The sequence below is a fragment of the Leptonotus elevatus genome, chromosome 7 (genome assembly GCF_054856555.1).
Source record: "Leptonotus elevatus isolate MCC_2025b chromosome 7, RoL_Lele_1.0, whole genome shotgun sequence".
Lineage (NCBI taxonomy): Eukaryota > Metazoa > Chordata > Actinopteri > Syngnathiformes > Syngnathidae > Leptonotus > Leptonotus elevatus.
Genome location: NC_141245.1, coordinates 11,058,244 through 11,082,415, shown reverse-complemented (window position 1 = coordinate 11,082,415; position 24,172 = coordinate 11,058,244). Strand labels below are relative to the sequence as shown.

The window sequence follows — 24,172 nt, the reverse complement described above, 5'->3', positions numbered from 1 at the left end:
TGATAATCATAACGACATGGTTCTTCTCAAATATCAGAACAATCAATTGCCATGACTGTCAGTCAAATGCGCTTCATTTAGATGACAAATGACACATGTTAAAGATTGCCAAGCACAATAACAGTTTTACATCTAATTATCCATCTTTATGTGAGCATAATTAAAATTCCCTTTTTTGAGCATTGTGAATTTTAAAGCGGTCTGTTTTCATTTATTTAACAAGCCATAATAGATTATTCATCTGAAATGAATAACCAGCATGCACAGTGCTAGGGAAAGTGTCATCTAAGAATGCTTTTGGGGAAAATAAAAGGATATTTATTTAGGATCTGTTCTTGAGCTGGTAATCTGCAAGGCACATACAGGAAAGCCAAGAAAGAAACAGACCCATTTGTGTTTATTGTTTGCCAGTATTTGGTGGGGTATAAAAGAAAACATGTCCCATTGCATGAATGAAGAACAAGATATAAACGACATTAATTGAAGACATACCAACACGAAAAGCAGCTGCAGTTCAATTATTTTAAGACATGGGACTGCAATGCAGAGGGTGGGGTTTTCACTAATCTGCTGACGTGGTTCATGGTAGAAGGATAAAACAACATTGAACAGAGCCACATTACAACTAGCAAGACATTTATTTTATTGTGCATTGTGTCATTTTGCAAAACAAACTTGTAAGTGTAAACATATGAGAAAAGTTGTTCTGCTTGTGACCTAACAATGATGCCACTGTCATTTTAATCTCACATACTGAACACATACAGTAATTTACTTACAATTTTCACTTTGGCCTTCAAAATAATATTCCTATGGTAGCCTTGTTCTGGACATAACTTTGCAACCATATCACACGGTTTTCATCTAATATGAAATTGAAACTCACACTAATACTGGTATCACTTCACATCATACATATTCAATGAAGTGGAATTATGTCCAAGACAAGAATGCACACTCCTTCTGGCAAGTCCATAGTATTTTCACAAACATACATAACTGATTCCTGTAGTAATAATTACTTGCATAAACTTGCATGCAAATGTAGTTTAAATTTACTATATGCCCTGCTTTATAAACTGTACAGTATGTGCTTAGAGATATTTTTCAAACAGGCACACCTGCTTGGATGAGAAATGTGCCTGTCAGCCAAGTTGCACCACAATTTTCATTACTAAACAGATTCACTTTCACTGATTTCTCGTGGTACTGTAATAGTAAATGAGACATTATCTGTAAAACAGATGGTATTCCCGTGGTACGACAAGCAATGGTTCACACTGCTTCATAGATTTAGTTCATGATGCTCAAATTCACATAATGAATGAAAAATGTAGGATAAGTAAAATTAGTCCAAAATTATTTCTGAAACAAAAATGTAATAGCATATTATTGTAGAGGTAATTAGCTTAAATGGTTTTCAAGCCATTTTCCCTAGATGCCTCGAGAATAAAAAGCATTTGTAGAAATGTGTAGTGAGAATATAGAATTATCTCCGAAAGCTCAGGATCCAACCGTCTGTGTGCTTTTATATTGGGATGGATCAATTTAAAGACAGGGTTGTTGTGTGTATGCGTGTGTGATGAAATGGCCATGTGTTATTGTATCTTTTTTTTTCTTTAAGAGCTCAGTATTGGTCATTCGGTAATGTCCTCATCATTACTCTTTTTTATTTAAATTTTATTTTTTTAATTATTTTGTATGTGGGTGAGTATGTGTATGTGCGTGTGTGTGTGCGTGCGTGCGTGTATTAGTTAGTTCACCAAAAACCTATTAAAAAAATCCCATACCGTTCACCTAAAACGAACACCGCCGTCAGGAGACCCGAGGAAGGACCAAAGAAAAGAAAGGAAAGTGTTATTGTATCTTTGATGGCGTGTAAAGCTAAAACGTCACCTGCAAACAGAGTCCCTGAATGGAGAAATCTTAACGCTGATGACTCCCAAGTAGCACAATTTCCTAACCTGTTTTCTTCCTTTTTCGTTTTTACCCTCTTTCTGAGTTCTCCATTCTCTTATTACAGCGTGTCCTTTTCACTGCTACCCTATTACATATTCTATTTCCACTTTTAAATTTATTACTCCCCCTTTTCATTTTTATATAATATCATTACTCCCTAATCGACATAATCACTCAACAGCTCTCTATTGCTTTCTGCAAAATTAAACACATCAGTCACACCTAAACCTTTAAAACACTTCATAAAATCAGCTACCCAAGAGGGTCAAGATGGGAGAATAAATAGTACAGCAGGCTGTCAAAGAGTTTAGAAAGAGGTTACACAGAAAGAAAGTTTTGTCATTTGTGAACAATCTTATCCAACCACACAGCACAACTGAAACAATCAAATAGACATAGTACAGTATAATGATTTAATCGGCATAACTTAAAAAACGATAGCTGTGTATTTGTATGGCTTGTAAAATATTTTTTCCCCTAATCCTTCTATTATCAACACATTTTCTAAACAACCTCTTGTCATCATTCCCAGATAAATTAAGCGAAGGAGTACACCTTGGACTGGTCGACAGGTTAATCCCAGGGCACAAGCAGACACAACATGGGAGGATGCTGGAGAACACGGGTAGAACCCGGGAGAACATGCAAACTGCACACAGCAGGGCCCAATCCCAGAACACAAAACCTCTCAGTTAATTTGACGCTTATCGAGCGTGTATGTGATAAGGAAAATTGTCTTTGAAAGATAGACATCAGTAAGCTTCACAGTCACTAGTTTCTAAACATCAAGGACACGTCAGGAAAATACTGTAAATCAAAAGTTTACAGATGAACAAAAAGCAGTTGCAAACAAATGATTTTAAATTTTCAGAACTGATGGTGAAATGAGCTTTTAAATCTAAATGAATCAAATCTGCATTTATCCTAGTCGTTCCTCCGGCTCCTTTAGAACCACCGACTCGTTTTATAGTGAAACAAATGACAATTGAGGTTATGTTTATCCTTGGGCCTATGGTGGTCATGTTAGAAACCTTTGCATAATATTGCATGGCAAAAATAACATATAAACCAATGAGCTGTGTTAAAACAAGTTACAGTAGAGTAGCCATTATACAGTTTATCTAACATGCCTTATAAATGGATTACATTCTAACAGCCATGCAGTTATGATATGTGTTATGTGAAATTGTGTTAAAAGCTGTATGCAATTGAATGCTATATAAGGCACAGTAGTGTGCGATACCGCATATTTTGGTTTCAAATGCAAATGGCTATCGGGCTGCAAGTTTGAGGCCCAAGCCGTAGATGACACCTTTAAGCACTGCATTATTATCACTCGAAATATGGCATATTATATATATTTTTTTTTAATTCTATTTCTATGCTGGTCCTTCAGACAATGGGCTCTGTTTTCATGCACAATTATTTCTTACTTGTTCATTTGTTATCTTCAAATTTAACACAACATTTGGTAATTCACTTATCCAGTCAAACACAATTGCTTGAACTCATTAATCACTGATCCAATCACTTAAAAACACAGAAATAGCATCGCAAATTATTCAAACTGTGGCCTCCCAAGGAAGGCATTTTTAGTCTCATCAACAGTGCCATAAATGCTGTTCTAAAGGTTAATTTAATTTAATGTAATCCAATTTAATTTAGTGCACTGATTATATTGCCTCAAGGAGAAATTTAATTTACACTCTGTTGTATATATTTTGTGTTGTACGCCACCCACATAGAACTAAATCACACACATGCAGGCATGCAAAGTGAGGTGACATCACAGTGAAAAGTGGCACTCAAACAGAGCTGAACCACTTGGGCCGGTGGGGTGGGGAAAGTGCCTTGCTCAAGCGCACGTTGACAGTAGACAGGAAGCAGACAAGCATCTCTCCAACAACGAGTTGCCATTTTCACATTTTGTCCGCAGCGGTATTTGAACCTTGACCCTCTCAAGTCCTTCCAGATGAGTTATTTAGCGGGCCTATTTAAAAAATTCCCCGGGAATTTTCCAAACTATTATTGTAGGCTTTTACCACTTGGCTTCAGCAGGACACTTGGCTGCTTTTCAAGGGCAGTATGCAGGTTAAACATGCACCGCCAACAGATGACCATTTTGTAACATCATAATGTATGTAATGAGGAATATAAATAGAGATAGCCCATTGACAGATTGACAGAAAGACAACATTTACATGCATGCAATAACCCTTTTAAACCATATTGCCAATATTCGGGTTTTGTAAGGCCATGTAAACACACGTAAAAACCTCAATATTTACTCTTTTCATAACCGGAATTCTTACTCATATAAACGCATTCGGAATAACTCGATCGATCGGGGCAATGTTTTTTCGCTGTGCGCAAGCTCGCTATTTTCTTTTTTGTCTTCTTTTTTTCTTCTTTGCTTATTTGACTCTATGTAGTCACGACTTGTATGCGCAGCTCCGTCCTACTTGCTAAAGGAGCCTCCCTTGAATACAATGATTTCTCGACTGCGTTTTCACATTATTTTGTGTCTCTACGGCGAAAACGCCACAGTTTGTGCTTATATACACATACAGTAAATACAAGTATATAAGTCTGTGCTACTGGCGTGTAACCCACCAGAAATACTTAAGCCGTTGTCAAGAAACATGATGCTTGCGGCAAAGAACCACACTTCTGGAGCGAGGAGGAGTAACATTAATATGTCTTTTATTGAATGTATAGTAAGTTAAAAACGGAAATTACGTTATTTATGTAATTACGTGGTCCGTGCGTCACGGTCCGAACGGGTTATTCCAATCGAGCACAAATGAGCATGTAAACGGGAGTAACTCTTTCCGCCACACATGTAAACGTGTTACCTTGATTGTTTCAGAAAGCGGAATTCTGACTTTAACCCGAATATTGGCTGCATGTAAACGTAGTCAAAGATTGTATAGCATGCTGAAATGAAACAAGAAATGCTAAAGCCTACAAACATAACGATGTCAAATCTTAAAAGATTGTTTATCTGTTACAGACCCCCACGCATAGAGGTAGTAGTTTTGTGCAGTGTGCTCCGATAATCCCAACATAGAGCACCACACACATTAAAATTCTCTTCCACCACCGCTGCTTACTGTGAAGTAAGTTGGGTTCATTCATACAGCAGTCACAAATCAAGTCTGCCTCTCAAATCAAAGCAAAATATCATCAGCTGATTGACAGCTCGTATCTTGAAAAACTCACAAGTCGAGTCACTCCTGTCTCAAGGCAAACTGTATATTATTGGTAAATTGAAGTTACTTTACACAGAATGAGTCCTTTAGTATCATTTTTGAATGTGTGATATGCACTAAGTAAATAAATAAATAAATACATACATACACAAAGTGCTCAGCATAAATGAGTACACACCAACAGGTTTAGATTCCTTTCAGAATCGAGATTTTCTATGGGATACTATACTACAAAATACTCCCTCCCGCAAATGTGGTCCATTGATTGCTAACAAGATTTGTTAGTTAGCACACGCAAACATTTGTTTTCTTAGCAAATTTGTTAAAGAACATTTTGTACAAATAAGTAAACCCAAGTCACGGAGGTCATAGAAAAAAAAAAAAGTAATAAATAAATAAATAAATATATATATATATATATATATATATATATATATATATATATATATATTACCACAACAAAAACGACTATGTCTAGTATTTTCTTACATTGTATGTATATATATATATATATATATATATATATATATATATATATATATATATATGCATTCACCCACATGCTGTGGAGATCAAATTAGCAATGTTGATACATATTGTTAAACATAAGCAGCACTCTGGCATTTTCACGAAGTGTAAATGTAGCTCACCGAAGAAAAAAGGATCCAGACCCCTGTGAGAGAACATGGACTGACAAGCATTGTTGCAGTGTGCTCGCATCACCTCATTATGTACTGTACTGGCAGGACTGTTTTAGAAAGTTGATGCACTGAGCACAGTGTTGGATGGAACTGGCACTAAAGCGAGCTGAATATTTTGAAAGGTACAGAGTGAAACAACAAGAAAGAGTCGTGTATCATAAGACATCCCCGCACAAGTGTTTATGTGGTTTTGCTCCTAGTTGTATGTCTTTTACAGTCAAGGTGAAGGTTTGTATGAACAACTCTGTTTATCAGCCCACGTGCATTTATGTGGGGATTTGTTTGTGCCATTCTGTGTATATCTGCAGGGCTGCCAGCTTGGTCACCCAGCTGGTATGAGATTTGGATAGCAGGGGAAATGTGCCAGAACCATGACCCCTCACTCAACATAATAGCTCCCTGAGCCAAAACTATGAACAAACAAGGCAAAAGGTGCCAACATCCATGAAAGTAATTCTGGGGAAAATGTGACTTCAAACCAGCCCAATGGACTAGACTAAATTATTTGTGTTTATGTATCTACACACACACGCATACTCTATTTTGACCATTGGCCCCAGACAACAAAGATCTTTACATAGATAAAACCAGTCCAATAGTGAAAAAAAGCATCAAATCAATAACTTGATGTTTTACACTTTTTAACTGTATAGTAGTACAGTATTTCTTCAAACTTCAAACAACTATGAATGGCTGTAGAATAACTGTATCAATAAACTAATACATACCCATTTAAAACCAGGCCACACAGAACTATAGACACCCCAGAGAAAAAATAAATAAATAAAATAAATAAATCTACTTGTCCATGGTGGAAAATTGGTGGGGGAACACTGAACAATAGTATTAAAAATTTGAAAAAGAACAAATATAAAATGTGCAATTAATTTGTGATTAATCGTGAGTTAATTATAGAAATCATGCGATTAATTTCAATAAAACTTTTAATAGATTGACATCTTCATTTTAAGTAACAGCAATACTTTTACAATGTAAGAATACAAAAATGAAGCTTTAACTGTGCTAGTAAAATACAATTAAAGCATGAAAGTCAAAAATCCCACTGGCAATGAACAACTGCCATGCAATCGGTGGTAATAATTTTAAGGGCTTCAGTCAATAGTCAGCTTTTTTAACAAGTTATTCACAAGAAAGAAACGGCAAGAAAGATTTGGCAAAGATAAAACATGCTGAGTTAAAATAACCAAAATATATAAATGCCTATCAGTGATCCATCATTTTGTTCCAAGGCAGAGAACAAACATTCTTAGTGCGTTTCAAAATCCCTTATATTTATAGCCAGTCAATGCTTGGACTTGGCGAATGACAGTTTGACTCATTTTGGGGTGACACAACAACCACAATCAGCAATCTGCGCAGAGCTTGGACACACTTCACACCGTTCGTTTTGATCTGTCGCCCTATTGTACCAATATACATAACACCAGATAGTTGCAACAGTGATGCAATGGCACATGTAAAAATGCTAGTCCTGGTCAGTGGGTCAGAGGAGGGTGGGGGAATTGTGCCAAAGTCCAGCAAGGTTAACATCACCCAGTATGATTGACAATAAAAAGCAGGAATCAACTGATATTTTATGATAATAGCAATTTTCTGTATTTGTGGAAGAAATTACTCAATCAAATAGTAAAAGCAACCATTATAATACTGTTGTTGAATGTTTTCATCTGAAAATTATTGCCTTATAATTTTGTTTGTTGTGTCTTGGAAGTGCGCCGGTATTAAAAATCACTATATCATCTGAAGAAATGAGCTTCACCATCAGCTAATAACACATAACATGCATTATTCTTCATCACTGACATACCCTGGGCCTGAGCCCCACACATCTTTACTTGCAATATCATTCCCACATACTCATACTCATACTCATACTCATTCTCTCTCTCTCTCTCTCTCTCTCTCTCTCTCTCTCTCTCTCTCTCTCTCTCTCTCTCTCTCTCTCTCTCTCTCTCTCTCTCTCTCTCTCTCTCTCTCGCTCACATACTCTACACTAGTCTGTGTCTTTTCCCTTATTCTTTATCATAGAAATTCCAGTGGTCATTGTGTAAAAGTATACACAAAACTAACATGGATTAAATGTGTAACTTTAACTTCCTATAGCAGTGCAAATATTTATGTTCTTGCTTGTGCGTCTTTGGTGCGTGCATGTCAAATAAAAATAGGATTAGCAACATATGTACCACTTGAGAAAAGGAAGTAATTGTGAGCTTTTTCTCACATTAAAGACAGTTTAATTTTTTCCAGTTTTCCAAATGTGTCTTTTTCAGCTTCCATTTCAGCTAATTGTTATAACAGAAAGATGCTTATACATGGTCATAGATCTCTACTCACTATTATACACAATTATAAAGTGGCCAACTTGACCTATTTCAATGTTACGTGGGTTCCATAAATCCAAAGATGTGTTCATATGGTACATGGTGAAATCTTCTGCCTCAGTTGCAGAACTTTTAAATAAAAAATTACGTGTTTATTTATTTATTATACAATGTGACACGGACAGAAGAAATGTATGCTTCTTGTGTTCTACCGTGCATATGTTTGTTTGTGTATGTGTGTTGTGTTAGAACAGAGCGAGGCCAGTGTGTACTTGGACAAAAATAAACTCAAGACCACTATGCTACTGTATAGTGAAACAGCACTCTTTACACAATACGAGTGTAGTTGCACTCTGCGCGATGGGGAATCTGTTCGACCCCGTCACCCTATGACGACAACGCAGACTCATTACTTGCCAGATCTCCAGACCAATCTTGTGCTTTCTCACAGCCCCCATACACACACTCACAACACCCCCACAACCATAACACATACTCTTCCCACCTCCTCACTGTTACCATCCATGTGTCATCGACTGTTGCTAAGATACAGGCCTCCACCAAGTTTTTTTTCTTTAACCAATGGTTTTGACAGCGACCCCATTCTGTAGGATGACTTTTTTTCCCCCTATTTGCTATTGCCTTCAACTGTTATTCATCTAGTTGCTGTCATGCCTGTAGTGGGCTCAATCGCTGCTCCATGCCTTTTGATATCTTCACCAAGACATTATTCAAAAATGGTTGACATTGGGTGGATGATTGAGGGACAAATAACATATTGAATTTGATGTAACACTAAATGCAATCAGCACTGGGATACATTGTGGTCTTCGACTACAATCATATATTAGATTTTATTTAGCAAAAATTATTATCATTCACTGCCACTGCCACTTAACTCATTCACTGCCACGGCTATAAAAACGTCAAAAATTAATTTGAACTATTTCTATTAGTTTCACTTTTTTTTCCCACATTTGTTAACAAGAGTATTAATTAGTTAACTAGTGAAGTCATGTGATTAATTACAATAAAAAAAAAGTAATCACCTGATTCCCCTAATTAAAAAAAAGAAGAAAAGATTATTAAAAATTAGGGGCGTCAGACGATTAATTTTTTTATTGTAATTAATCGCATGACTTCAATAGTTAACTCACGATTCATCACAAATTTCATATCTGTTCTAAATGTACAATTAAAATAATTATATGTTTTCATACTCTTGTTAACAAAAGTGGGGGAAAAAATATGAAATTAATAGAAATAGTTCAAATGAATTTTTGACATCTATAGCCGTCAATGGCAGTGAATGAGTTAATTACGAAAGATGGAGCATACAGTATGTGTAGTACATGGCATATTTATGCACACGGGTGAGCAGTACAGCTCAGTATGTGCATGCAAATGCTAGTATATGTTAGATGAGTATTTTCACGGCTTGGTTCACAGAGAGGAAATTATATATACACGCACACACACACACGACAGTGGTGTACACCAGTGGACCAGCTGACAGGGTAATCTATCTCCATTGTGGGATGCAAAGTACGCAAAGGAAGCGCAATACACACCATAAAACAGAAACCCAAAAATACACATACACGCACACATTTTCCAACTAACAAGTTCACACCAGTGCAAATCTTTTTTCTAACACCTCCACTTCTTCCATTCATCATTCCATTGCTCTACCCCAGGGATAGGCAAGTTCTGTCCTAGAGAGCCGCAGTCCTGCATGTTTTCGGTGTCTCCTGCTTCCAACCCAGGTGTTTCAAATCATCAGTTCATAATTAGGCTGTGCAGGGGCCTCTCAGCTGTGTTCGAGGAGGGAGACATCAAAAACATGCAGGACTGCGGCTCTCTAGGACCGAACTTGCCTACCCCCTGCTCTACCCAGTGCTTCTTTAGTTCCCAAAAATGTCCGCCAACTTTGTTTGAACAAAAAAAAGGGGTGTCATGTTGGTAAATTGCAGTGAGCCACACGCTCAGTAATTAACATTATTGTTGTGTATTGTGAAGCCACACACAAGCAATAAAAGGAAAATATCTCTATCATGCTAAGACCAACTCACTGACTTGCTAAAGTAAAGGCTGCCATCTAAAAAAAAAAAGCAATATACAGTAGTTAATGTGTAATACTTCAGAAAAATAAACAAACAGCACAACTTGCCTTTGCAACCATATTTGTCCTAAGATTTATCCCAAGAGGGTCTATATAAAATGCAGTATGTCTAAAATTCTTGTTATAAAATCAGTTGTTGATATGGTGTTCTGCACTCTATTTTGTTGCCTTGGTAATCAATATGATGTTATTAGAAATGTAAGGTATCCGTCAATAATCATTTGAATGCAAGAGTCAGAGTATTACATTTGTATTAATTTTTTAACTTTGAGGTCATTCAGTTGTTGTTGTTTTTTGTTTTTTAACCACCATGCATTCAAAACCAAATTTATAATTGGTCATGAATAGTAATATAAATATCCTTTTGACATATTGTTGTTATTATAGAAGAAAAGGATGCCAATTTAAGTACTCTGTTTTAAATAATCTGTAGCTACTGTTAGAAATACACGTAAAATAATTAATACAGGCAGATAAAAAAAAAAGTTGACTATGTACGCATGAAATTAGTATAGCATTGCTTATATGTTAGACTTTAACATTTTGTTCTTTTTTTCCAAGTTAAAAATACAACTGCTAAACTTAAAGGCAGTATGTGAGGTTATCATTTAAAAGGCTGCTGAGCAAAAATGTTCTCCAGCTACATCCCATTCTACAAAAATGACTACGTTCCAAAAATCAATCACACAGTGCCATTGACTCCAATATTTGCCTTCGACATGCTTACAGTATCTTTTTTTTTTAATTATTATTATGACTCTTATTATTGTGCCTGCATGCAACCGATTGATTCATAAATGCAAAGCAGAGAGCAGTCTGTCAGGCAGCACAAAGACGCTGTCCGTGTGTGTTTATGCCTTACTTTGCAATACTATAATCACATAAACATTTGCCACTTGAAGACAGCACATGTTTTGTCCTGGCATCTTTTTCAGGTCATTTGAGGGGAAATAAACAAACTGCTGCCGAGCTCACATTTATAATTAGTTTAAATAGATGCTTTAAATGTTTTTGTCTCCTCTATTCCTAACATTGATTTGTTTAATATTGTTAATAATGGTAAACACAAATGAATACTAAACGGCTGAATGAAAAAAGAAAAGAAAAGAATGCCATGATACGTATTTTGAAGGGACATGGGTTGTGATTCTCAAGGACTTTAACTGTTTAATATAATTCAAATTAGTGTTTAACAGCTGAATCTTCATTCCATCCTTTTTCTTTCGCATTTATCCTCATTGTGGTCGTGGGTGAGCTAGAGCCTGTTCCAGCTGAATTTGGGGGAGGCGGGCTGAACCCAGCCAGCCAAGTGCAGGCGTTTAATATATCCTAACAAAAAATATAAAAAAATAAAAAATAAAAATAATTTTTTTTTAAATTTTAAAATTTTAAAATTAAAAATAAAAGAGCAATGAGGATGACATTACCGAATGAACAATACTGAGCTCTTTAGAAAAAAATAAATAAAATAATAATATATCCTAACATTCACTCACACTCACCTATGGATAATCTACAGTCTTAGATCACAGGTGTCAAACTCAAAGTCCGGCGGACAGATCTGACCAACTACATCATCATATGTGGCCATCGAAAGCTAATAAAGCTTCAACTTGCACGATGTTTGCTAAATTCTGTACCAAATTTTCAAATTGTCTTAATGTAACAAATCATAATGTTTGGATATTGCAATAATTTTCTTGTTACCAAATTCCCTATTACAGCAACTACAACAATAATTAAACAAACCACGCTAATATTGTTGACTTCTGATTTCAAACTAGTTATTCACCATTTTGTTGTGTACTGTATATGCAATACAATGAGGTACATTTGTACGGTTTCACAGTCCTAATGGCCCTCCGACGGAAACCGTAAAAACAATGCGGTCTTAGATCAACCTATAATGTATGTTTCTGGAATGTGAGAGGAAGTCGGGAAACACTACCCAGAAAACACCAAAGCAAGCAGAGGAGAGCAACATGATGTGCAAATAAACCAACAGAAACATACAGAAAACCTGTATTTTTCAAAATAGCATTCCAGACACCCTGTTAGTGACTTTCTCTTGAAAATGTGACTTATGACACAATATGGAGGGGTGCGAAGGAAAAAAACAACAGGTTAGGCCAGGATTTGATAGTGGATTTAAGGGTATAGATTATAATACTGAATGTAAATGACCTAACCCATCATTTCAACATAACCAAACATTTTGTTGTTTGCTTTTTCTCCATTAGAGTGTCAAGACAATGGAATAGATCTGAATATGATTGTAGGGACTTTCAATTGGTAATACTCAACAACTCCTTACAGTAGACAAAAAAGCCAAATTGTTGATATCCACAACATTTACTAAAAAGTAACTAATGCAAGATGAGCATTGCTTTTGATTTATTGTCCAACAGAATTAATATTTTGGTAGCAATCATTGCAATCAAACAATTCAAGTCGAGAAGTCAAATAAAAAATTGTCATTACAATAATATGTTCTATGTGCCTCCACTAGTCTAATCACGACATTCTGATTAATATTATATTATGGAATATGAATTTAAAAGCAAAATCCACCCATCTATTTTCATCCATCTAAGGCGGCGGCCATTTTGCCACCTGCTGGCGACTGATAGCGACCAATCATGGCTCACCTGTTTTCTAGGTTTGGTCATGTGATGTTTGCAAGCTGAGCCCTTATGCACTGTGACGTCATTTTCAATCGACAGCATGTGCCAAAATGGCCGCTGCGTGAGATGGATAAAAATGGGTGGATTTTGCTGTTTAACCATGTTTTGAGTAGTGGGGCCCCATAGAACATATTGTAAAAAAAAAAGAAAAGAAAAAAGGTCAACAGATCTGTTGGCCTACTCGTCTTAAGCAAACTGCTCTCGCTGTTCGTTGATAAATGGGTGATTTCTCGAGTCTGTTTCAGTTGAGCAAGCCTCTTAGAGGTCAACTTGGAGGACTCATGACTTTCTGTTCTGTCAACAGGCGCACATTTATCTCCAGATCACCTTGATAGCTTTGAGATTTCATTGTATCTTGATTCAAGACATGTTGTTCCAGACGTAGCAAAACAGCTCACCGAACTTCCTCCATTCTGTCTGCCTGTCTGCCAACACAGAGCTTTCCAAAAAGCTCCTGTTTTGTCTTCTACTAAAGGGCATTATCTCTGAAGCCTTGTGGTTTGTTAACATCCATGTTGGCAAATTCCGATATTGTCATTTTAAAATAATTTCAGTGACCATTGTTGATTTTTATTCCTTTAACCAAAGGCTACAAAAAGTTAGTAAATATTGCGTTAAAACACAAAAAGTATAGAAATTTAGCAGAAAAGCCTCCCACAGAACTGACGTTCAATGTTATTGATTAGTCAAACATTCAAACTGTGCATCATAATGTAGTCTGATTGAGCCCACTCATAGCACATAACATGTTTCAAGTATGGGTAAAAATAGAAATTGTCACATAACTAGCTGCCCAAAGCACTTAAAGCTGCGGCTAACTGATCCCTTGAAGACTGCAGCAAAAATAATGAAAGTGCAAACTGCAAAGAGATTTTTGTGTGCTACAAGCTGCCAAGGTAAATTTTCCTTTCAAATATTTGACAGGAAGGTGTGTCAGATGTCAGGCAGCCTCTCATGGTATAGCATGCAGTTAGGATGATTTGGGTTGCAGAAACTACAAGATGTTTTAGTAGACGAGATGAAAATGAAACATAACATAAGTTTACATGAAAAAATACAACTTAGAATGTAAAATCAATTACAAGCTTCAAACCAAAGAAGTTAGCGAAGCAAGTTCTCGAATGTCATCATAAACCTATTGTGCCTCAAGGGGTATCCCAGCTCACTCTGCACATTTCAATTGTATGATGCCATGATTTTTCCTCACTCCTGGTGGACTAATATAAGCAAAACCATATGTGCTAAACGCTTCGATATCTGACATTCACGTAGTAGTTTTGCAACTGTTTGATTTTTTTTTAGAGGTTATCATGTTAATTTTTGGTGGCACGGTGGTTATAGGTTAGCACATCTGCCTTACAGTTCTGAGGCAGGGGATTCAAATCCAAGGTCTAACCTTCTTGTGTGGAGTTTGCTTGTTTCTCGAGGGTCGTTCCATGCCTAGCCACCCCCCCAAAAATCGGAAAATTCTAACCAAGCAGATTGTGATTTTGTGTAGTTTTTAGTGAAGGCGTACAACACAAAATCTCAAATTTTAGGTCAATCGGAGCAGAGATTTGGGATTTTGGGGATTATTTGGGAATGTTGATATTTTTGTCAAAAGTGAACCATTTAAACCCTTACAGTATATTTCAGGAAGTACTAGATCAATCTTCACTAAACAGGCATTTTCAAATTCAAATCATTTAGAAGATTGGTACATATTTTAGTAACCTTTTGCCCTTTTGTTTCAGTTGACCTCAAAATTGACCTTGTGGATTATGTGACATTAACACAATTTTCACGAAATGTTATCTTTCATGTTTTCGAAAACATACTTTGTATAAAGTTTCCGAGATTTTATTCGATTTTTTTTTTTAGCAGCAAACAGGAGTCAACGTATCCATACCCTCAGACTTTCGATGAGTATGCATATTCAACTTCAATGAATATTCAATGAAATCCGGCAGCCTGTATAGCACCCAAAACCCTGGTCCGACTAAATGTTAGATTTAGTGTTGTGCCATCGCTAGCAACAAGTACATCAACTTTCATTCAAATCAAAATCTGCTTGGTTTAATCCACCGGGTGATTTGGCATGGAACAAAACTTGAGTTCATTAAAGTTTTCCGTATGTGTGAATGTGAGTATGAATTGTTTTTTTTGTCTATATGCACCCTGTGATTGGTTGTCCATCAGTTCTGGGTGTACCGCCCCGATTCAGCTAGGATAGGGTCTACCTTACCCCAGACCCGAAGGAGGAGAAGTGGTATGGAAAACGGATGGATGTAGCTTGTTGACTTTGTGTGATTAGTAAAGAAAGTTCAAATTCTCAACTATAGGCTTGAAATTCCATTTTCAGTTCCATCCATCCACTTATTGTGTTCAGAGAAGTTAAAGCCATTCCCATAAGGTTTAAGGGAAAGCGACAACGTTACACCATGGACAGATTACCAACCAGTCGCACAGTGAGTGCTGGATTTCCATAAGTGATATAAACAAATTCTGTTTCCTCATCTCATTCTTTCTTCCAGAGAGACCTGGTTTCCGGTGGATGATGATGGAACGGCTGTGGTTGTCTTTGCTGTTGCTGGCGGCAGCATGCAAGGGACAGCAGTGTCCGAAACGTTGTATGTGCCAGAGTCTGTCGCCATCGCTCGCAATTCTCTGCTCTAAGACAGGCTTGCTATTTGTTCCTGCTGCAATAGACCGACGTACCGTAGAGCTCCGGCTTCAAGAGAACTTCATCACAGGTAGTGTATTAACATTAATCAATTAGTACCCTACAGTGATTGCAGTACGAAATGCTAAAACACCAGCATATTGAGCAATAGCAGTTTCTTACTTCATACCAGAAAGTATCACTCAATATCCAGCCCTTTAGACATATAACTGAATTATAAGAAACTATTTTAAGTTCCCAGAGTCAAATGAAACAACTAGACTAAAAGAGCATGCACCACTTCTGACTGCGTCTTGTTGCACTATTAACCTCTTCACAGTTCACACAGCTGTAGTTATGTAGTTTATACAGAGACCTTGCACTTTGAGCATTGGACTATGTAGACCTTTTTTTATTTATTTTCCTTGCTAATTTATTACTTCTATGCATAATATTATTTGAGTGAATCTTTTAAACATGGTAAAAATGCTGGATCTGCAATGGTACATTTTGTATTATTACTGAAGGCCAAGGTATTCATTCATCAAGAACTTGCCTCCTAACTTCAGTATTCATTCAAATCCGTATATGATGTTTTTCCACCTTTTTCAAAAGATGGACTTTTGCTGTGAGATTTGAGCTATTCACATGGTTAGTGACACGTAATGCATTCACTGACTGACTTCTGTCTCGAGATTAATTACTGTATTTTAACAGGAAACGTGCCTTTAAAATAAGGTGAATTAAATAAATAAATACCCATCTTGTGAAATGCTTTCATCAAAATATTCCAAAAATAGGAACCTGCCAAAATTAGAACCTTTTAAGGGAGTAGCCTTGTCTCATTCAAGTGAGCATCCATTGCTCACTACGCCCAATATACTGTTCAGCCAATGGCAAGTACAAGTGCAGGTTTTGTTACCATGACCCCTATGGATGGAGCAATCGCCAAATCGGTGGAATTACAGCTGCCAATTAGTTTGCAGATCTGTGTAGTCGACTCATCAAAACACAGTGCAGCCCTACTTACCTTTTGGCTTTGATAGTGTTTCAGAAGGGGCAGATCTTTAACCAGCCTCGCTGCCAAGTCATGGTCAGACAATCTCTGTGTTTGGCAAAATTCAGGTTGGCTCCCTCACAGACACATTTTGTAAAAAAATATATTTATTGACTTGGTTGTTTACACTTGGTGGGCGGCATACACTCTAGAGACAAAACTAATTGTATGCGAGCAATTAAAAACACACTTCATTTCTTTTAAGGCTTTCAGCCACAGTAAATCCATTATATGTATGTCTGTTCTTTTCCAGCTGTCCGGAGGAAGGACTTTGCTAACATGACCAGCCTGTTGCATCTGACGCTGTCCAGAAACACCATTAGTCAGATCCTTCCTTCAGCTTTCAATGACCTGCGGCGACTAAGAGCGCTCCATTTAGACTCAAATAGGTTAACTGTTATTAAGGTAAACTCAGTGGATGTCATAATTTTGTTTTGAATTGAGATATTCAGATTTTGAATATTGAAGTTACATACACAAAAATTATGTCCATTAGTTATTATTAGTGATGGGAAAATGAAGCTTCATGAAGCACTTGTAATATTTTTTGACTCCTCCAGATGCCACTCTTGGTTGAAAGATGCAGTGGAAATGTAATCAATTTCCTTTGCACTAGCCTTTATATTTAAACCAAGAGCACCATCTAGGGGAGTCAAAAAATATCACAAGTGCTTCATGAAGCTTCATTTTCCCATCACTTTTTATTATACACATAACTAAACAAGATTCACAAATATTTTACACTCTGAGTACTTTTATAGTATTGGATCTATAAGCATTAGAGCAGGAGCATATGGCTTTTATTCAGTGCTTGAGCTGAAAGTGGGGATGAAATGCATTGAGAATTGGTCAAAAGGTGGTCCAGGCTGTGTTTACCCTTGAAGTTAGGCAAAGTAAATGAGGTTCATTGGTCCATAGGTGTGAATGTGAGTATAGTTGTTTGTCTATAAGATCTGTGTTGGCAGAGTGTAACAACACTTCTCGCCCAAATTCAGCTGGGATAGGCTCCAGCTCACCCGCAACCTTAGTGAGGATAAGCAGTAAGGAAAATGGATGGATATATTAATAATGCTGTCATTTAAATGCTGATTAGTGCAGCTTTCACTCATGAACAGAAGTGAACCAAATTGCACCAGTGGTTGCTTGCAAATGCACTGAAGCCAGTGTTCAGAATAGAATGTTCATGCTTGATCAAGTTTATTTTGACTGGAGTGACCACAGCTTTGTCCCACTTCAGCTCATCATTAAAACCTAAAGCAGGAACAAGCAATTTGAGAGCTTTCCAAAGTCGAGTAAATCCACTGTAGCTATTGTTATTTGTGTGATATTAAACATATTGTAGAGTTTTATTGATTTGTTTTTCCTTCATTTAGGATGATCATTTCAAAGGTCTCACCAACCTTCGCCATCTAATTCTGGCCAATAACCAGCTCCACTCCATATCTCCCCATGCTTTTGATGACTTTCTGTCCACACTGGAGGATTTGGACCTCAGCTACAATAATCTTGCAAAAGCTCCTTGGGACACAATTGGACGCCTTACAAATGTCAATACCTTAAATATGGATCATAACCTCATTGAACATGTTCCCCAAGGAGTTTTCACCAACCTACACAAACTTGCCAGGTAAAACAAAACAAAACAGTATGATCCTTTAATGTATACATTCTCCTAGCTAATACAGTGGCGGGATTGAAAGCATACATTACTCTGGATGAGTATACATCTCTTTCCTCTTTATCGCTGACTATCAAACCATACCCATTCATTTTTACAGGCTGGACATGACATCCAACAAACTGAAAAAAATTCCTCCTGACCCTCTATTCCTGAGAATCCCAGTTTATGCAAAATCCAAAGGCAGTCCCCTGACATCCTTAGTTTTGAGTTTTGGTGGAAACCCTCTCCATTGCAATTGTGAACTTTTGTGGTTGAGGAGGCTGACCCGAGAGGATGACTTGGAGACGTGTGCTTCACCCCCAGAACTAAGTGCCAAATACTTCTGGACAATACCTGAAGAGGCAAGATTGTATTGCATGAATAAATAAATATGCAAAAATACATCTGCTACATGATTTAAACATATGCTTTCTCTCCTTAGGAATTTATTTGTGATCCACCAGTGTTAACCCGCAAGTCACCTCAGACTGTGACTATGGAAGGCCAACCAGCCGGTCTCAAATGTAAAGCAAATGGGGATCCAGAACCAGAAGTCCACTGGATCAGTCCTGAAGGGCGGCTAATCTCGAATGGCACAAGGTATTTGCTTTAGGTTCATTCCGTGACAAATCCCCCATAGTCATTATTTGTTCTTTGTAAAAGATGAGGTGGGGCATTTCTTGATGTGTACATACCATTTCGTACATTGATTGATTACATAGAGTATGTATGTGCCCTGTGACTGACCGGCAGACATCGTGTCAACAAGGCTTTCCACTCAAAGTCAGTTGGGATAAGGCTCCAGCGCTCCAGCGCTCCAGCGCTCCAGCATTAATTATGGAAAATGGATGGATTGATATGATTTTTTTTATCTTCTCTACTTTTCTATGAACATCCCAAATGGTTGTTAGAACAGATGTTGTAGTTACACAAAAGCTTTACCCCAGTAATTGATATATGTATGACAGGGCTATTTGAGGAATTGTTGGAAAGAGTCGTTCTAGTCATAGTCAGAGTAACTCAGACCATGCATGTTCGTACTTAATGGATTTTAGCAGTTAATGCAAAATGTTACCTGCAAATCCATTGAAGATTATGGAATGGAATTTCCCAAATCAGACCCTCATTTACTGAGCTATCCTCCCAGTCATCCTTATTTGCACCATTGCGCCTCAGTTTAAATATCCTGTCTTCCATATTCTTACCGCTTATTAGTGATGGGAAAATGAAGCTTCATGAAGCACTTGTGATATTTTTTGACTCCTCTAGATGCCACTCTTGGTTGAAAGATGCAGTGGAAATGTAATCAATTTCCTTTGCACTAGCCTTTATATTTAAACCAAGAGCACCATCTAGGGGAGTCAAAAAATATCACAAGTGCTTCATGAAGCTTCGTTTTCCCATCACTACCGCTTATCCTGTTCAGGTTCATGGATGAACTGAACCGTATCCCAGTTGACTTTGGATGAGAGGCAGAGTACACAACCAGCCCATTCATTGGTTGGCAATCAATCACAAACAACCGTTCACACTCACATTTGCATCAATGACTCTTAAATTAATCCACCACATGATTTTGGAATGTGAAGAAATAAACACGTAGGCCAGATGCAAACTCCATGGAAATGTCTGAGCCAAGATCTGAACTCAGAACTCCGAGGCACATATTCTAACCAAGTTTTCCACTGTGTTTCCCAGGCTTAAATATTGAGAAAACAAATGTGAATATTTATATATGATTTCTTTCAGAACATTGGTTTTACCAAACGGAAGCTTGGAGATCAATGTCACCTCTCTAAAGGATGCAGGTAACTTCACCTGCATTGCCTCTAACGCGGCAGGTGAATCCACAGGAAGAGTGGAACTGGTTATTACACCAATGCCCCATCTGGCAAACAGCACAAGCCGTAGCAGAGACCCGTCAGAGACCAGAGAACCTGCTCCATCTGACATCCTAATCTCATCAAAAGTCTTGATGCCGAACAATGAGAGCAGAGCAGGAGATCGCAGGGTTTCCTTGGTGGAGCTGACGGGAAACTCTGCCCTTATTAGATGGAGCAGTCAGACAACTATGTCAGGAGTCAGGATGTTCCAGGTCCAGTACAACAGCTCAGGGGACGACACACTGGTGTACAGGTTGGTCTGTCTACATATCTACATTTTCAGAAAAAAAAAAGTGACCCTCTGCATAACAGATCTTTAGGCATGTTTGTAAAACCCTCAGACAGCCTGCAGATTTGCTGCTGAGTGTCTGTGTGCATTTGCTTGTTTGATAATCAGGGCACTTCTGCTGTTTCCTTGTGGTTGAGAGCAGATGATAGATGATACACATGGAGATTAGCCAGTCATGCAGCAGCAAATGTCTAATCAAATGAAAATATGAAGAGTTCTGCAGTGGAACAGAGCTACTGACAGTCTAAGCAAGCAACACTTGATCTTGTTTCTTTTATTATTGTTGGTATTGTAGATTATGGCTGATTGGTGAATGCAGCAGAGTATCTTAACATTTTCTGACACTGTCTTGCTCTATCACTCGTTACATGTTCACATACAGTAAATGTCTTAGAAAATCCTGGGAAAGCCCTGTTTGTTTTGAGAACTGATTGATACTCGCCGGTATCCATGGCAACACGAGCAATGTTAGTTTATGCCACAAGTGGAAAGTTATATCTGTTAGAATGAAAGCTGTGAGTGGGTACACATTTTGATAGGGAGTACATACATGTGTGTGTACTGCATAAACATAATATTTCCATCTTTACTTGTTTTATTGTCATTAAATTGCAGCGTGCCAGAGGACATCAGGTCCATATAGACTGTTGATATTTTTAAGAGACGGCACAAGACACACCTTTTTAGTTTGTCTTTTAAGTTATCTCTTTTACTCTTATACCTTGTCCATATAATCTTAGTCTTTTAGTTTTTAGCTCCTTTTACCGTATTGTCCTTTAGCTTCGCTTTCAACCTTTTATTCTGTTGTATTTTGGCTTTTAGCTGCAGTGTTTCATTTTGCGGGGCCTCCGCATTGGGAGGAGTGGCTGGTCATCTCATCTTGGGAGCTCTACACCTTGTGTGGGGCCTACCACGGTCAATATGGGCCGGGGCTCTAAAGTCTGTCAATTAAAACAATGGTTTACGGTACTTGTCTTTTTTTATTTTTATTAATGATGAACATGAGTGAATAAGCGTGCAACACATTTTTCCGTTAAAGTCTAAATATATCACAAACCTATCTTTATGATTTATCTTAACATCATGCTCATAACCTATGAGAATCCATTAGAGGATGTGTCATCTCATAGCCTTTTTGGAGTACAAAATAAAAAGAACTGCACAATAAGTGCATGCGCATGTTTGCGTAGTTCCTCCCGCCTCCTGTCTGTCTTTGGTCAATATCCATTAACAGGGCTGAGGCACTTTACTTTTCTTTGAAAAGGGAAGGGTAACGAAATAGTGACGTGAGGTGAGGTTCATGACAGGTGAGGCACTGAATCCGCTGGAGTTGGATATTTAAATATGAACCCAAAATAGAAGACAAGCCAACATTTCAATTTCGACCTTAATTGTTTTCAAAGCTTTTAATTATAATTCAAATCAATGGGGTAGATGCCACCGACTTCCGTAAGTCACACACCGATGCGCGCCGTTTCCGGCCACTGTTGCGACTTACAGGCCACGTCCCAACACTCGCACCCCCACCCCTGCGCACCCCAGCCGCGCACTCCCACCGATGAGTGCGAGCGCACAGGGCATTTCAGTTCTCTGAAATGCATCGGTGAACTACACACACACTCGCACCCATCGACGGGAACGCGCAACCGAGGGGCACAAGGGCAGAAGCGCAAGCACCAGGACGCGGCCCACACGTCGCAAACAGCAACCGGAAATAGCACCGGTGTGTGACACACAGAAGTCGGGAGTCCCACCTTCTACGTGGCATATACCCCATCACAAATCAAGTTCATTGCTTGCATCAACCATTCAGAATATTATCTCATTATCGTGAATCGTGATAACTGTATGTCTGATGTTTCTAACTAGCAAACTAAGCTGTGTCAAAATCGGTAACACATTTGATGGTTATGATTAATTTATTGGAGCCAAACACAATTACCTCAATACAGGTGACTAAAAAAGATCACCAGGGACTCCCAGTTAAAGATGGCGGCTAGGTCTGCATGCTCTCAACCCGCCAAAGCTTCTATAGTGGTTACTTATGTCTATGTGATGGGATTAGGTGACTCCTGGTGGCAGCGTCGAAGCACTTTCTTGACTCTATCTTGCACTTTGAGTCGCTTTTCTGGCCGATCAGAAACTTTAAATATGTCACACACATTAATTAAATATATTAGACACAGACAGTTGAACATCAGCATATGCAGTGTATGTGTGATAAAACACGAATATAAAGACAAACAGCAATTAGTGTGTGTTTGTGTAGTCGCTGGAGGCACTGAAAGTACAATGCCTCAGTGCCCATGTGTTTGAACATGGAAGATGCAAATTCATCTTTTTTATTAATTTTTGATGAAACCATTGGCAACATTATTGTATATATATATATAAATATATATATATATATATATATATATATATATATATATGTATTTATTTTATTTTTTTACTCTTCCCATGCAGAGGCGGGAACGAGCTTCCCCTGCCTGCCCTCACTGGACATTTTGTTGTTGTTGTTGTTGTTGTTTTAAATGTTCCTTAAAACAAATCCAGGCAACTCTTGATTTAATCTTTTCTTTCTCAAACTCATGTCATCTTAATCTACAATTCTAATAAGAGAATGTTCATTCAGGACATTTTTGTTTTGTCCTGCCATATGAAGGAATTAAGACAAAAAGATAAAGAACAATTTATATTAAAAAAAGATAATATGAATCCTAAGAATGAATGAATGAATGACTGCCCCTAGTCGTATCACGACCAGAATTTTTTTTCTTCAGGAATACAGGAACAAGTGCATACCATATTTACAGGATAAAAATGTGCATACTTAGCTCATAATTGAAGTATGCTACAAGCATGTAGCTTCTAATCAATTAGGGCTTGATTCAATTAAACGTCTCAGATACAGTAGGCCCCTATGTTCTATTTTGGAAACTTATTTTGCAAGAGAAACTGCAAAGTTTCCTTATTCAGTAATGACCAAAGCATAATGACTCTTAAACTGTATTGGCGTGGCATAAAATATGTCTCGGTATATTCTTCATCTGCTTTGCAAGCATGTTCAACACTTAATACAGACAACACCACGGGGGCTTCATCCGGACTGCTTACATTACTTCCCGGTGGTAGATTGCGCACATTGCAGTCGCTGCTGAGTGCAGTCTTCCATGAAATCTACCCGCATTTCATTGCCCACAGTGATCATGTTAATTAAAACGAGTGACATCTGTATGTGAGTGTGTGTGCATGTGCGAGCTGGTGGGTGATAACTGGGTCTCTAAGGGGATAGCATTGGAGCAGGTGTTGAAGCAGAGTATGCATGTTGTGGTTTGTGTGGGAGAATAAGACGATATTTAGTGTCAGTGTAACAAGTAGGGTGCTGCGTGTGTGTCTAACATACCTTAATAGGGAAAAATATAAGCTACTGTCCATTTTCATTCATGCTACATTTTGCTCTGATGTTTTTTTATTTTTTTAAATATTTTTTTTGTTAATGGGTAGTCAGAATTAGTGATGGGAAAATGAAGCTTCATGAAGCACTTGTGATATTTTTTGACTCCTCTAGATGCCACTCTTGGTTGAAAGATGCAGTGGAAATGTAATCAATTTCCTTTGC

At 37.7% G+C, this 24,172-nt stretch overlaps 1 protein-coding gene across 3 annotated transcripts in view; it reads left to right on the top strand.

The window, feature by feature from the left end:
• The window catches only part of LOC147170931 (leucine-rich repeat and fibronectin type III domain-containing protein 1-like protein), a 147,775-nt gene that overhangs the window by 78,505 nt on the left and 45,098 nt on the right, over window positions 1-24,172 (top strand). For all 3 annotated transcript variants that reach the window (XM_086080915.1, XM_086080914.1, XM_086080913.1), the window contains exons 3-8: window positions 15,534-15,752; window positions 16,972-17,123; window positions 18,092-18,345; window positions 18,497-18,740; window positions 18,821-18,978; window positions 20,128-20,514. In XM_086080915.1, coding sequence (XP_085937041.1) covers window positions 15,554-15,752; window positions 16,972-17,123; window positions 18,092-18,345; window positions 18,497-18,740; window positions 18,821-18,978; window positions 20,128-20,514 — 1,394 coding nt within the window. In that variant the 5' untranslated portion in view covers window positions 15,534-15,553. The remainder of the gene's footprint in view (window positions 1-15,533; window positions 15,753-16,971; window positions 17,124-18,091; window positions 18,346-18,496; window positions 18,741-18,820; window positions 18,979-20,127; window positions 20,515-24,172) is intronic.